At 45.4% G+C, this 15680-nt stretch overlaps 1 protein-coding gene across 2 annotated transcripts in view; it reads left to right on the forward strand.

Annotated features, from left to right (window-relative positions):
• Nucleotides 1-15680, forward strand: part of MYO7A (myosin VIIA) — a 183702-nt gene that overhangs the window by 151732 nt on the left and 16290 nt on the right. Inside the window, exons 33-39 of one of the 2 annotated variants that reach the window (XM_079973283.1) lie at nt 651-820; nt 1875-2065; nt 2867-2991; nt 5102-5270; nt 8862-9004; nt 10847-11002; nt 11903-12008. In XM_079973283.1, coding sequence (XP_079829409.1) covers nt 651-820; nt 1875-2065; nt 2867-2991; nt 5102-5270; nt 8862-9004; nt 10847-11002; nt 11903-12008 — 1060 coding nt within the window. Of the gene's footprint in view, nt 1-650; nt 821-1874; nt 2066-2866; nt 2992-5101; nt 5434-8861; nt 9005-10846; nt 11003-11902; nt 12009-15680 lie in introns of those variants that run through there. The other variant, XM_079973282.1, reaches the window with a different exon arrangement.

The raw sequence follows: 15680 nt of genomic DNA on the forward strand, positions 1-15680 counted from the left end.
GGCTCTGTGGTTTAACCCACAGCATCACCCGCGTCCCTCCTTTGCTTGTTCCTTTAAATTCCTGGGAGTCCATCTTAGTGAAGACCTTGGAAGGTCAATACAGCCCAGGTGGTTAGGAAGGCCCAACAGAGACTTCATTTCCTTAGGGTCTCTCGAAAGAACAATGTTAGACAGCAACTGATGATTTCCTTCTATCGGTCCACGATAGTAAGTGTTCTCTCATACCGTATTATGGTGTGGTACGCTGGTTTGACAGCCATGGACAGAAACTCCCTACAAAGGGTGGTGAAAACAGTACACAATATCATGGGCTGTCCCCTGAGTCCGCCAGATGTCATCACAGGAGACCGTTGCCTCATAAGAGCGAGGAACCTTCTCAGGGATCACTCACACCCTGGCCAGCACCTTTTTAATCTCTTGCCCTCGGGCAGGAGATATAGAAGCATGATAAGCCTCACCAACAGGTTAAAGAACAGTTTCTACCCGTGGGCCATGAGGCTTCTGAATGGAAGACAGCAACATTGCAGCTGACGTTCGGGGTTGGTGGTTGTACGATAGCACACAGTGTAACAAGGACTGAGAGATTGGAGGAGGCTCGTTTAATCTCACTGGTACAGTGGTACTGTGACAATAAAGTATTTCTATTCTAGAGGTGGGAAGCTTCAGGGACAGAGCTTCACCTTGGCCACGATCAAGGGAGACGAATACACCTTCACGTCCAACAACGCAGAGGACATCCGAGGTCTGGTGGTCATATTCCTGGAAGGGCTGAGGAAGAGGTCGAAGTTTGTGGTCACGCTCCAGGACAACCCAAATCCTAGTAAGGAAACTGAGCTGAACAAAATGTACCTAGGGAAATATCAGGGTTCAATCCTTCAAACACTATCAAGAGGGATGATATCGTCTGGTTCACTTTTCGTAGTGGACTGACCTGAACGGATACTCCTGAGCTTGCTTGTGAATTAGAACACAGTTCCGTTGGTTTATAATAATAATAATAATTTATTATTTATACCCCACCCATCTGGCTGAGCCACTCTGAGCAGCTTCCAATCAAGTGTTAGAAACAATACAGCATTAAATATTTAAAACTTCCCTAAACAGATGTCTTTTAAAGAGAAGATAGCAGCTTATTTCCTTCACATCTGAAGGGAGGGCGTTCCATAGGGCAGATGCCACTACCAAGAAGGCCCTCTGTCTGGTTCCCTGTAAGCTCACTTCTCACAGTGAGGGAATCGCCAGAAGGCCCTCAGTGCTGGACCTCAGTGTCCAGGCTGAACGATGGGGGTGGAGACGCTCCTTCAGTTCTACTGGACCGAGGCTGTTTAGGGCTTTAAAGGTCAGCACCAACATTGTGCTCGGAAACGTACTGGGCGCCAATGCAGATCTCTCGGGACCAGTGTTATGTGGTCTCGGCGGCCGCCCCCTAGTCACTAGTCTTGCTGCTGCATTCTGGATTAGTTGTAGTTTCTTGGTCACCTTCAAAGGTAGCCCCACGTAGAGCGCATTGCAGTAGTCCAAGTGGGAGATAACTAGTTTACACACTTTTCTGGATTTTGCAATGTATTTCCGTCAAGCAAAAGGGGACGTGTAAACAATATGCAAAAGATATGTACCAAGATGCACATTTTTACTGACAAACCCATTGAAAAGTGTACATTTTATGTAAAGGGCACATCTTCTAAATTAAAAGCACACACAAAAATTGTGTTTGACCTGTGTGTGTACCCTAGAACAGCCTTCACCAAATTGCACCCTCCAGTTGTTGTCGGACGACAGTCCCCACTGGGCAATGTCTTACGTTGGATTCCTGGATTGGGGGTGATTGGACTGGATGAATAACTAAGATGAACGGCTGTTTCTGTCTCCCACAGCGGGTGAAGAATCGGGGTTCCTCAGCTTCCTCAAAGGAGACTTGATCATTCTGGATCAGGACACAGGAGAGAACGTGATGAATTCCGGCTGGGCTAATGGGATCAATGAGAGGACGAAACAGAAAGGGGACTTTCCAACAGATTCTGTTTACGTCCTGCCCACAGTCACCATGCCTCCTATGGAGATTGTGGTAAGCTGCAGGAACGGTGGTTAAAAACAGCAACCACAGTTGCCATTCTTCTTTAGCCGGCAACTTAAACTGATAGAATATGTGCAGCTTGCAGATATAACATATAGAATAAGAGAAAAGAAGAACATACGTTTAGAGAAGATTGGAAAATGTTTATTGAATATCTGGGGGGAGATTGTGTACACTTGAAAACATTGGCAGCATTAAGATAAATTCAACAGTGTAAATAAGTATTGGTGGATGTAATAATGGAATACGGAATGGGTTAGTTTATGTAAAATATGCAGGGATTTATTTTATGCAAAATGAACCATGGAAAGAGAAGAAGTCATTGATATTTTAAGGTTGTTTAAATGAGTACTCTAAATTGTAAAACAGAATACAGAGAGAGAGAGAGAGCAATCACACACATGTTGTTTTGTGAAGAAATAAAAGTAGTATTTACTTACATAACCCAGGTCTCCAAGAAGCAATTAAAGTAGCAAAAGGAAGGCAGGTTTAGAACTACTATCTAAGTTGCAAAAGTACAAGATGTAAGTTCAAAAGTGGTGTCTGAGCTGCAGAGTTCAGACATACATATGTCATCAGCTTGGGAAAACATTTTGATTCTATACTACGCTGAAAAGTTTAACTGTTTCTTTGATTGATTGTCCTTGCATCTTCCTGCCACACGTCCCATTCTCTCCTGTCATACCGGTGTGGCATGCCGCTCCTTTGAGAGCCAATGCTCCATGCCATATTAATGTCATTTCATTGTTATACTGTGTCATAATTAATGGTGGACGTTTCTCTGCACCCCAGGCCCTGGTTACCATGACACCAGACCAGAGGCAGGATGTCATAAGGACAGCCCAGTTGGTGATGTCAGACAGCGAAGAAAGAATGAAGCCATATACCCTGGAAGAATTCTCCTACGATTATTTTAGGTAAGCGTTTAAAAAAACGGGAGCAGAGAAGTCTACTGGTCTCTTGAAATATCAGCTGGATCCCTTTCTGTGCTGGAGAAAAGCAGGCAGGGAGAAGTATTCCTTTTTCTCTCATGATGCTAGAACCTGTTTGAACCCAATGAAGCTGAATTTTGGAAGATTTAGGACATGGGTAGGCAAACTAAGGCCCGGGGGCAGAATCCGGCCCAATCGCCTTCTAAATCTGGCTCGCGGACGATCCAGGAATCAGCATGTTTTTACATGAGTAGAATGTGTGCTTTAATTTAAAAGGCATCTCTGGGTTATTTGTGGGGCATAGGAATTTGTTCATTCCCCCCCCCCACAAAAAAATAGTCTGGCCCCCCCACAAGGCCTGAGGGACAGTGGACTGGCCCCTTCCTGAAAAAGTTTGCTGACCCCCGATTTAGGACATGTAAGGGAAAGTTTATTACACAGCACATATATGGAATTAGTTTCCACCACAGACAGAGATTGCTTTAAAAGAAAGAGAAGTCTATCAGTGTCTTCTAGTCATTCCTCCTCTGTTGTCAGAGTCAGCATTTGACTGATGGTTTGCCTGTTAATTGTGTGTGTTGTGGGGTGTTTTTGGTTGTTGTTTTTTTTAAAAAAATGTTGGTTTCATTTGTTGTTCTAAACTGGATGCTTCTAACTGAGGCAGAAAGTTGGAGTTTCATATCACTTCCTCTAACAGCAAGCTCAGGCAGTGGGACAGAAATGGAGTCCCAATGGCAGCCGTCCTACTTAGGTAGGGAGAGATACTGCAACATTTTGTTGCAGGCGCCACTTATAATGCATCGCAATGCAATGTAATATTGTTACATAAAAAGACAAGGTGTTGTTGTGAGTTTATGGGTGTCAGACCTCCTTAATCTCCGGATCCAGCAAATGTTAACGTCTTTTCAAGGCTTCTAATTTTTGGAATAGCTGGGCTAAACTCCTGGTGAGGTGTAAGGAGAACAAAGGAAGGGGGCTCTGTGGGAGATGGCAAATGGCTCTCCTTCAACTCTGCAGAAAACGAGAAGAACCAAAGCAAAAAGGGAGCTGAGAGTTTTGGGTAGGGTGCGCTGTGATGTGGACTGGAAGTTTTTTGGTTTTGGTTTTTTCTTTTTCTTTTTGAATTTGCATTTTATTTATTTGTTAACATTCTTATATTACATTGGTAAACGTCGTCATATTACATTACAGGACTTACTATAATTTCCAACATGTATACAAAAATTATATACAAATTTTATATACCTAGAAAGAAAATGAAACAAAAGGAAAAAAAGAAAAGAGAACAAAGAGAATAAACAAAAACAATTTTTTCCCCAAAATCATATGCCGTATTTTTCGCTCTATAGGACGCACCAGACCATAAGACGCACCTAGTTTTTGGAGGAGGAAAACAAGAAAAAAAATATTCTGAATCTCAGAAGCCAGAACAACAAGAGGGATCGCTGCGCAGCGAAAGCAGAAATCCCTCTTGCTGTTCTGGCTTCTGGGATAGCGGCGCAGCCTGCATTCACTCTATAAGAAGCACACACATTTCCCCTTACTTTTTAGGAGGGAAAAAGTGAGTCTTATAGAGCAAAAAATACGGTACATACCAACACACTAGACTTCCTGTCTTTCCCGTTGTATATTCCTTTTTTTTACAAATGAATGTACTCTTATTATTGTATATTTCTTTACATATTATCTGATACATTCCTATATCAATATGTGCTCTTAGTCTTATTTCTCAACTCAGTCTCACTCCAACGTCAGTCAAATACTAGCATAGATAGCGAACCTTTACTGTGTTTTTGAACATATGTTTCATATCTATCCCACTTTTCCATAAATTTTTGTTTTGAATTGCCTCTCAGGGTATTTGTTAACTGCGCCATTTCAGCAAATTCTTGTAGCTTTTAATGCCAGCCTGTTATTGTCAGGGCTTCTTGTTCCATCCACCCCTTGGCCACCAAAGTCCGAGCTGCGACCGTTGCATATAAGAACGCCTCCCTAAAGGCCTTGGGGGTGTCCCTGCCAACAATGCTTAACAGAACTGGAAGTTAAAGCAGCAAGCAGGGGAGAGAGGCTCACTGCTTTCTCTTCTTCCCCACAGGCCTCCTCCCAAGCACACGCTCAGCAGAGTCATGATCACCAAGAACCGAGGGAAAGACAAAATGTGGTCCTACACACGGGAGCCCATCAAGCAGCCTTTGCTGAAGAAGGTCCTGGGAAGCGAGGAGCTTTCGCAAGAAGCCTGCATGGCCTTCATTGATATCCTTTCAAGTGCTGTGCCCCTGCTGAGTCAACAGGCATGAATGAGGCCACAGAGAGAGAAGTGGGCAGCATTGCCCATCCCGTTCCTGAATTCGGCCACAATCCGGCGGTCTCATTTTGCCTGTTTGGCAGAGTCTGAAAGACAAACTGGTGACAGGCTTCGGGGAATCAGCTCCCCCCCCCGGCAGTAAATAATTAATAATAAAATCATCATCATCATCATCATCATCATCATCATATATTATTTGTACCCCGCCCATCTGGCTGGGTTTCCCCAGCCACTCTGGGCGGCTTCCACAGAGACCAAAAGTACACTAAAATGCCACACATTATAAACATCCCTGAACAGGGCTGCCTTAAGATGTCTTCTGAATCTCAGGTAGTTGTTTATCGCTTTCACATCTGGTGGGAGGGCGTTCCACAGGGCGGACGCTACTACCGAGAAGGGCCTCTGTTTGGTTCCCTGTAACTTGGCTTCTCACAGCGAGGGAACCGCCAGAAGGCCCTCGGTGCTGGACCTCAGCGTCCAGGCAGAACGATTGGGGTGGAGACGCTCCTTCAGGTCTACTGGGCCGAGGCCGTTGAGGGCTTTAAAGGTCAGCACCAACACTTTGAATTGTGCTCGGAAACGTACTGGGAGCCAATGTAGGTTTTCAAGACTGGTGTTATGGGGTCTCGGCGGCCGCCCCCAGTCACCAGTCTAGCTGCTGCATTCTGGATTAGTTGTGGTTTCCGGGTCACCTTCAAAGGTAGCCCCACATAGAGCGCATTGCAGTAGTCCAAGCGAGAGATAACTAGAGCATGCACCACTCTGGCAAGACAGTCCGCGGGCAGGTAGGGCCTCATCCTGCGTACCAGGTGGAGTTGGTACACAGCTGCCCTGGACACAGAATTGACCTGCGCCTCCAAGGACAGCTGTGAGTCCAAAATGACTCTAGTAATAGCAATAATAATAATAATGATGATGATGATGATGATGATGATGATGATGATGTCAGTGTTTGTAAAAAAAAAAGAGAAAGGGTTCTGACCTCTCTTTGTCGCCTCAGCCTGGTCCTTGGACCCCTGCAGAGTACTTTCTGCTTTTATTCTTAAAAGTCTTTTTGCAAAAGCGACTGACCAACTGTACACACATCGACACAACCAGCTTTCACTAACCAATGGCTTGACAACCATATGTCAGGAGTGCTCTGATGGTGTTTCCTGCTTGGCAGGGGGTTGAACTCGATGGCCCTTGTGGTCTCTTCCAACTCTATGATTCTATGATTCTATGATTCTATGAAATCTGACCCTGTACTCCACCGGGAGCCATTGCAGCTGGAAAAGCACTGGGTGAATATGCTCCCATGGCAGAGACCCTGTGAGGAGACTCGCTGCAGCATTCTGCACCCGCTGGAGTTTCTGGGACAGCTTCAAGGGCAGCCCCGCGTAGAGCTAATTACAGTAGTCAAGCCTGGAGGTGACCGTCACATGGATCACTGTGGCCAGGTCAGGGCGTGAAAGATAAGGGACCAACTGCTTGATGCGGCGAAGGTGGAAAAATGTCACCTTGGCTGTTGCTGTAACCTGCGCCTCCATGGAAAGGGAGGCGACAAGGATTACACCCAAATTACAGATCAAACGAAAGGAGCTCCTTACCAGTTAGAATCTTTAACAATCACAGGGAGGGAACAAAGAACACATCTCCTAGAAATGGTGGTGCTCCCAATTAAGGGATACTCTCCCCTCAGTCCCTATTAATCTACATCACTCCTACGTCTTGTAATCTGAGTTTGTAGCCTCTATGCTTTCTGTTCTGACACTTTCTGAGTTCTCCATGACTTTGGAGAAGCGGCGAGGGTGCTGTCCAGAGACTGTGAATCTGTTAACTCTCTCTCTCTCCAAGTGATTCTTCTCCTAGTTGTTCCCCATCCAGTTTTTCCCAGCTTCTGCCTTCCGAACTATGCCCCTCTGCAAAACACTGTTCCAAATCTATACTGTCCTCTTGCTCCTGGGAAGATGCAGGAGCAGGAGCAGGAGCAGGGAGAGGGGGTGGCTCCCACCTTTGCTCCCCGGTGTAGCCCTCTTGAAATATACTCGGAGTCAAGAGTGGATTTCATGCTCTTTATTCAGTTCATAGTGATGAGGAGGAATGGAAGTTCCCCCAGAATGTCTGATTTCTATACATTATTTACACAATGGGCCCCATGTGATTGGCTAATTCCGGGATTCTCCTGTAGGCCAATCAGGTCATGGATTCACCTCCACCTAGAGCTGGATTGGGTGGCTCCTGTGGACCAATCAGACTGCTGCATTCTGGAGCCTATTGTTCTAGGACCAATCAGACTGCTGCATTTTGGATATACCATTTTGGATAATACCTCCTCAGCACGGTCCCTGAAATCTGGATGGTTTCTGTTCCTTCCAAAATACTGTTCATTTGGCTTAAGCCAGTGAAGTGTTAGGAAATGGCAGTGGGCGTCCCACCAGCCCACCTCAAAGAGAACAAGTTCTGTTAGGAAAAGTCCCATGACCCTTGTTGTGTACTGTTCCCTCCATCTCTTCCTCCTCCTCCTCCTTCCTTTCCCTCTCCTGGTTTAATGGTGTGGCAATGATATGATCACATTTCTCACACACAGCCTTCCAGGAAGCCTCCAACCTTTCACAAACTGACGTAAATTATCCAGCTCTAAGCCCCTTTTTAGAAGGCAACATCAACAGACAAGTCTGTAATACCCAAATCACAAAACCTACGAAGGAGAGGCCTTGTGTCTTCTGTATACAGTGGTACCAGGGGTTACAGACGCTTCAGGTTACATACGCTTCAGGTTACAGACTCAGCTAACCCAGAAATAGTACCTCGGGTTAAGAACTTTGCTTCAGGATGAGAACAGAAATCGTGCAGCAGCGGTGCAGCAGCAGCAGGAGGCCCCATTCGCTAAAGTGGTACCTCGGGTTAAGAACAGTTTCAGGTTAAGAACGGACCTCCAAAACGAATTAAGTTCTTAACCCGAGGTACCACTGTACTGCAAAAAAACCCACAAAAAACCATAGAATGTGATCAACTATTTCCTGCACCCCACAAACCTCAAAACATCCAGGGCCAATGCACCTGTGCAAGCCGCTTTGAAGAGCTCATCGTCCCAACAAAACAGGCCAAATTTGCCTCTTCTTTCAGTTCAAAAATTGTCCCATGATGGGCAAAAGGAGAATACCCTCTTTTCCCCTCATACCCCCACCATCCCACACTGCTTTTGCCATTCAACCAAATAGTGTACACAGTCCATTCGACTTCCCAAGCATTCGAAAACCAAAGCGCTGCTTCTGATTGGCTGCAGGAAGCTCCTGCAGCCAATCAGAAGCTGCGGAAGCCCCGCCGGACGTTCAGCTTCCAAAGATAGTTTGCAAACCGGAACAGTCACTTCCGGGTTTGCGGCATTCGGGAGCCAAAATGTTTGAGAACTAAGCTGTTCGAAAACCAAGGTAGAACTATTGTTTCAAATTGATTTTGAAGCCGTCTTGAATATTCGCAAGAAAAGCGATGTAGAAATGCTACCTTATTATTTCCTGCCTGTTCCGGTTATTGCACGCTTAACCTTTCCTGTGCACCTATCCTGAAGTATATGGGCGACTACCCTTCGAAAAGAACCCGCTCAGTGAACGAGCTAACAGACCAAATATTTGAAGGCGCCTTGAAAGCCGAACCACTCAAAGATGAGATTTACTCGCAAGTCCTGAAACAGCTCACTGACAATCACATTAAGTAAGAGGTTCTGCGTCTCTGCACGGGAATAACGTTTGCAGTGGAACTTTCTGTGGACAGAGAAAGATTTACTGCCAGTGTGTAGCAGCTCTGTCCCACCTGTGAAGCCCTTTCTACCTTCCCATATTTGAATCAGCCAAGAATGTGCTTGCAGGTGCAAGTGGAATTTTGTGTGCAGTTCATTTTTCATTTCTTTCTTTGCTACAGATTTTTGTTGAGCTTTAATAAATCCTAAATATCAAATCAATTATTTAATAATAATTGGCACAACAGAGGTGTTTTTAATAATAATAATAATAATAATAATAATAATAATAATTTATTTTATTTATGCCCCGCCCATCTGGCTGAGTTTCCCCAGTCACTCTGGGCGGCTTCTAGTCAAGTGTTAAAAACAATACAGCATTAAATATTAAAAACTTCCCTAAACAGGGCTGCCTTCAGATGTCTTTTAAAGAGAAGATAGCTGCTTATTTCCTTCACATCTGAAGAGAGGGCGTTCCACAGGGCGGGCGCCACTACCGCAAAGCCCCTCTGTCTGGTCCCCTGTAACCTCACTTCTCGCAATGAGGGAACCGCCAGAAGGCCCTCGGTGCTGGATCTCAGTGTCTGGGCTGAATGATGGGGGTGGAGATGCTCCTTCAGGTATACAGGACTGAGGCCGTTTAGGGCTTGAAAGGTCAGCACCAACATTTTGAATTATGCTCAGAAACATACTGGGAGCCAATGCAGATCTCTCAGGACCGGTGTTATGTGGTTCCGGCGGCCGCTCCCAGTCACCAGTCTAGCTGCCGCATTCTGGATTAATTGCAGTTTCCGGGTCACCTTCAAAGGTATCCCCACGTAGAGCGCATTGCAGTAGTTCAAGCGGGAGATAACTAGAGCGTGCACAACTCTGGCGAGACAGTCCACGGGAAGGGAGGGTCTTAGCCTGCGTACCAGGTGGAGCTGTTAGACAGCTGCCCTGGACACAAAGTTAACCTGTGCCTCCATGGACAGCTGTGAGTCCAGAATGACTCCCAGGCTGTGCACCTGGTCCTTCAGGGGCACAGTTACCCCATTCAGGACCAGGCAGTCCTCCACACCAGCCCGCCCCCTGTCCCCCAAAAACAGTACTTCTGTCTTGTCGGGATTCAACCTCAATCTGTTAGCTGCCATCCATCCTCCAGCCGCCTCCAGACACTCACACAGGACCTTCACTGCCTTCACTGGATCTGATTTAGAAGAGAGGTAGAACTGGGTATCATCTGCATACTGATGGACACCCAGCCCAAACCCCCAAATCATACCCTATTATGGCAGGGGGATAAATGCAAATGAAGAACACTGGGCAAGCAATCTTCAAGGATCGTAGAATTTAAGCACAACAACAAAAAGCATTATTTTATATTGCAGGTTCAGGAAACAGGGGTACAAAAAAGGGAGATCTGTTTGAACGACAACGGCGGAGACTGACTGTGTTCTTGGTTATTGGCACAGGTCACAAAATCAAACCAAGCAAAACTTGACTATAAACTTAGTCCTGGTGCTGTTTGTAAATGCGCAGAAAGAAGGGGAAACCCAATAATGGAGAAGGTGTAGAAACAGCCGACAAAAATGTTTTATTAAGCTAAAGACCCAAAAAAGTTTAGGTGTGATACCAGTCCATAGCGGATGATGAAGATCTGGACGAAGGACTGCTCCCTGTTGCTGTGGCACAAATTTGACAAATGGAAACCAAATAACTGAGAATGGTGTTTTTGATTGATTGATTTAGATTTCTTTATTTTTGAAAATTAGAAAACAAATGGGCTTTCGGTCTGTGTTTTCTTCACCATATTCTCTTGTTTTCTTGCTGGAAAGGTACAGCGAAGAGAGGGGCTGGGAGCTGCTTTGGCTTTGTACGGGCCTCTTCCCCCCCAGTAACGTTCTCCTGCCCCATGTCCAGCGGTTTGTTCAGTCTCGGAAGCATCACCTGCTTGCCACGGACTGCATTCAGAGGCTGCAGAAAGCACTCAGGTAAGATGCTGGGAAGGGACTGTCAGCTCACAGAAGGATCGGGACCGCAATACCCCAAGAGCTGCTTCTCCCCTTACGAACCAGCCCGGACCCTGCAATCTTCTTTGGAGTTGTTTTCAACTACAGTCGTACCTTGGATCTCAAACACCTTGGCTCCCGAACGATCGAAACCCGGAAGTGAATGTTTCCGGGTTTTGAATGTTCTTTTGGAAGCCAAATGTTTGATGGGGCTTCCACAGCTTCCGAATGGCTGCAGAAGCTTCCTGTCAGGAGCTCGTCCTACACTCGAGTAGGACCCTGGCAGAGACACATGCCCGACCGGCATGTTCTCTCCCTCCTGGTCAACTGTTTGGGAGCTTCAAAAGCTTTCTTTAGCCCAAACATCACAGCGACTGATGCCAACAGACATCCGCACACTTAGGGATCTTCAGAGTCTTCGCAGTTTGCGTGACAGAACTCAGCAACTCAGCTGAGCTTCCATCAGACAGCAAAGAGAGAGAACAAAGGACAATAGTCCCACTTCATGGAACACACTAACACAAACATCCTGTCTCCGTCACTTCCCACACTGTGGAGTAAAAACATATACCGTTCATGCGATAGACAACAATCCCATGACTGCAATCACGGAGCAGGAATCTTAACACTTCCTGCAGCCAATCAGAAGCCGCACTTTCGTTTCCAAAGGTTTCGGAAGTCTAATCGACTTCCGAGGTACAACTATAGTTTGTTTTTATTGCTTTGTATTTCATCAGTGATGTTTTTAAATGTTGGGAGCTGCCTTGAACCCCAGCTTGAAAGAAAGGACATATTAAATACAGTAATTTAAAATAAATAAATAAAGAGGTGCCCCCAAGCTGTTCTCTATAGCAAGTTTTTTTGTTTTGTTTTGTTTTTCAGGAACGGATCTAGGAAGTACCCGCCCCATCTGGTAGAAGTGGAGGCAATTCAGCACAAAACAACTCAGATTTTCCATAAAGTGTACTTCCCAGATGACACAGATGAGGTAAAAGCAAAAAAAGGAAAGGGGGGGGGATTGGACAAAATAAGCAAGGCCACAGCCTGTGGAGAAGCTGTAGTCTGTGGGTTGGGAACAGCGCTGTTGAGAGTATCTTTAGTCAAGGAAGATCCTGGGTTCAGGTTTCTACAGATGGGAAGCAGGACTGAGTGACCATTTTCTTGTTTTAATGGGATTGTTTTATTGCATATTTTAATGAGGGATGCTTATATTGCATTGTTGCAATGGGGAGGGGGCTATTTGGTTGTCTTTGTTTTTGTTAAGTTGTGGGCGAACCTAGCAGACGACACAGCGATTCTTCAAACAGCTCTTCTTTATTCAGATGTCAGAACAGTACTAAGCTGAGGGGCTCAGTCAGCCTGCTTATATAGAGCTCCAGAACAATGTAACTGTTGCCATTTTCTAAAACTATCCAATCACTGAACGTCACTTTTTGATCCTTCATTTGCATACAAACTATCCAATCACTGAACGTCACTTTTCGATCCTTCATTTGCATAACTATCTACAGTATCCCCCTGCTGGCCCAGGGTGAGAACTTCAGTACATAACAGTTTTTATCTTTATCATGTATTCAATTGAAGGAATGGGTTTCCCAAATCTAAAATCTGACTGTGCAGTCAGTCTGAAACGGGCCCCAAAATCCCATTTTTCCTTCTCCAAGGATGCATTAGCTAAAAACCATTAACTTGAGCTCTTGAGCAAATGTATAACAAGAACACAGCTGTATAAACAAAGCTCTCTCCTTTATCAGTCTGTGACGCCTAATGAATGGCCTTGTCAGTTCCAAAGTGGAGCAGGGATAACATATCTGGGTCTTATCTTACATCCTGACCACAATGACGCACAGACCTTGTCAGCCCCCCGGGAACGGCGCCAGGAGTACTCTTAGAGTTGGTGACCTTCTTACCCCAAGATAAGGAATACAGGAACAGGAACACCCTTTTATGGTCAAGAGTGTCAGAATTCAAGCCTATATCAGTAGTAACTGGTAACTCTCCAGGCACCCGGCTTGATCTCCTGTTGACCTCCCTATCTGCATTCCCCAGCAAGATTCAGGCAAGGTCGCGATAGGCGATCCTTCTCAGCCTGAGAAGAACACCCCCCCCCTTCCCTGCCCCCCCCGGCAGGGGAAAGAGATAGACAGAAACGTATTTACATGCCTTTATTTCTGTCTTTGCAGCATTACAAAAAACATGACTGCTCTCTTCAAGCTGCAGCAGTCGAGTAACAAACACTTCCTGTACTTCCTGTACAGGAACAATAGGAAGAGCTCATATTACACTCTGAGCTAATTCTGGTGCATTGCCCTATGAAATAACTGTCCCTCTGTTTCCCACGGACAGTCCCAACATTCCCATCATGTTTACTTTTCAAGCTAGCAGCTCGCAGCTGCATTGCTTCAATATCGTAACATACTCCCCCATATGAATCAATGTGAGCTGCGAACAAAGCTTGATACAGAGAAGAAAACAAACAGTTGTTATACATATAACACTCCCCTGTTGTTTCAGTTCCACCCTTGGAACTACCCGCCACTGGTTTCCCCAGTGTACCTCTCTGGTTGTCTGACTTCCAAGGAATGAGTGCATCTGCATTACCTTGGCTAGGGAATGTAGTGTTACGCTTAGCAACTCCCTGTTGTGTCTTTGTCTCTGACTTAGACACAGCTTCAACCTGTCTTGAGTTGTCAACAATAGTAACACATGCAACAGCTGAGTTAGCAAACTCTTTTGAATACCTCTTGGGTGGTACGCCCTTTGTGACTCTCTCAGACCTGCGTATGAGGTGTTGATCCTCTCTGCTCACTGGTTCAGTCTCAGGACTCTTTGGAGAACCAGTTCCAATAGTAAACAGTGGTTCATCCTTCAATTGTGAAGGTCTGGCCATTGTGTGAGATTTCCTCTCAATGACTGTGTCAACTGAGCTCTTTGAGCTATCACTGTCACTCTCAGTACCACTGTAATCAGTAAAATCATCATCATCATCTGAATTGTCCTCAGTGGGAAATGTGTGAACAATTACTCTCTCCTGTTCAGGAGCACTCTCTAGAAGTTTTGTGAGAATCACCTGACCAGATTCAGACAAAATTACTCTATAGAGACCCTTTTCATAACCCACAAAAATGCCTCTAGCATTCTTTACTCCACCTGGAGCTTCAGTCAAGACATGAGATCCAAAAACCTTAAAATGGGCAACAGAAGGTTTTCTATGAAATAGCTTTTCAAAAGGAGAACTTCCCAAACCTTTTGAAACCTTTCTCAACCAAGTGTAACAATAACACAATAACGATTCCGCCCAATACTCATGTGGCAAATGTGAACTCAGCAATTGTGCCTTCATGCCATTTTGCAATTCTTTGTTCACTTGCACACAGACACTTTTGTTCCATGCTACTGCAGAAACAGCAGTCTTGTGTCTTATGCCTTGCTTATCCAGGAAATCCTGAAAATCCTGCAAAAGAAAAACTGGCTTTTCATTTGTGAAAAGACAACCAATGTTAGCATCATGAACATTTTTAACCTTGTCACAAAACTCTTTAAACCTTTCTAAGGCTTCTTGTGGTTTCTGCAATATGTATATCCACACATAATGAGAGAAACAATCCACACACACAATATCTTGCATTGCCTCTAGATGGTGCTAGAGGACCAATCACATCAGCATACACTCGCTGAAAAGCTTTGGTTACTTTCGTCGTCTTCTGGACGTTCTTCGTCACGCCTGCAAGAGAATTCATGTTAGACTCAGATGTATTACAATTTATGCAATCACTTTGATCAAAAGTCAACAAATACAGTCCATCTTTCTCTCTGGCAGAAAGATACAGCTCTCCATCTTTGAAGATTTTGCAGCTTTCTCTATCATAGGACAAAGTCAGTCCTTTCTTTGTGATCTGCGAAACACTCAACAGATTGAACTTTGTTCAAATACACATACCAAATACACATTGTTAATAGTCAAGTTCAGACTCTCAAGATACACAGTTCCAAACCCGGTCGCTTCCAGCTCCTGGCCATTGGCCTGTTTCACAGCGAAGCTTTGCTTCTTAAACGTAGAAAACAGTTCTCGGCGCGACGTCATGTGTTGCGTGCAGCCCGTGTCCAAAACAAAAGCGTTTTCCACTTCTGGTGTGGCTTTTAGTGACATCAAAGCCATAGCTGGTTCCACCTGGGACTTAGTATGAGTCTTGCCTGACACCTCAGGCTTTGCAGAGCTCCCCTTAGCTCCTTTCTGCTGACGTGGCCCCTTACAGTTCCTCTGTAGATGCCCAGGCTGGCCACAATTGCAACAACAAACAACGTTCAGAGCTTTAGCTTGCTCTTCTCTTGCAATAGCAGTGGGGGCGCTACAACTCCGAGCCTCACCCACCCCCCCTTCAGCAACATCCGTTGCAGCAAGAACAGGAACATAACAGCAACAGCAGCAACAGTTCCTTCACTCCCCCTTTTGGGGTCAAAGCTCTCCTCAGCTTTTGATGAGCTTCCAAGAATCTGGCTATTGCTTTCTTGGCTCTCTCCCTCTGGTGGTGCAGCCAACTCTTGGCCCTCGCTTCCCATCCCAGCTCGACAAGCTTTTCGGAGGGATTGCCAAGCGACTTGTGGCTCCTCAGCACCCAATAGAATTGGCTCAAGATAAGCTTCCACATTCTCCGCCAGA

The sequence above is a fragment of the Podarcis cretensis genome (genome assembly GCF_951804945.1).
Source record: "Podarcis cretensis genome assembly, chromosome: 4".
Taxonomy (NCBI): domain Eukaryota; kingdom Metazoa; phylum Chordata; class Lepidosauria; order Squamata; family Lacertidae; genus Podarcis; species Podarcis cretensis.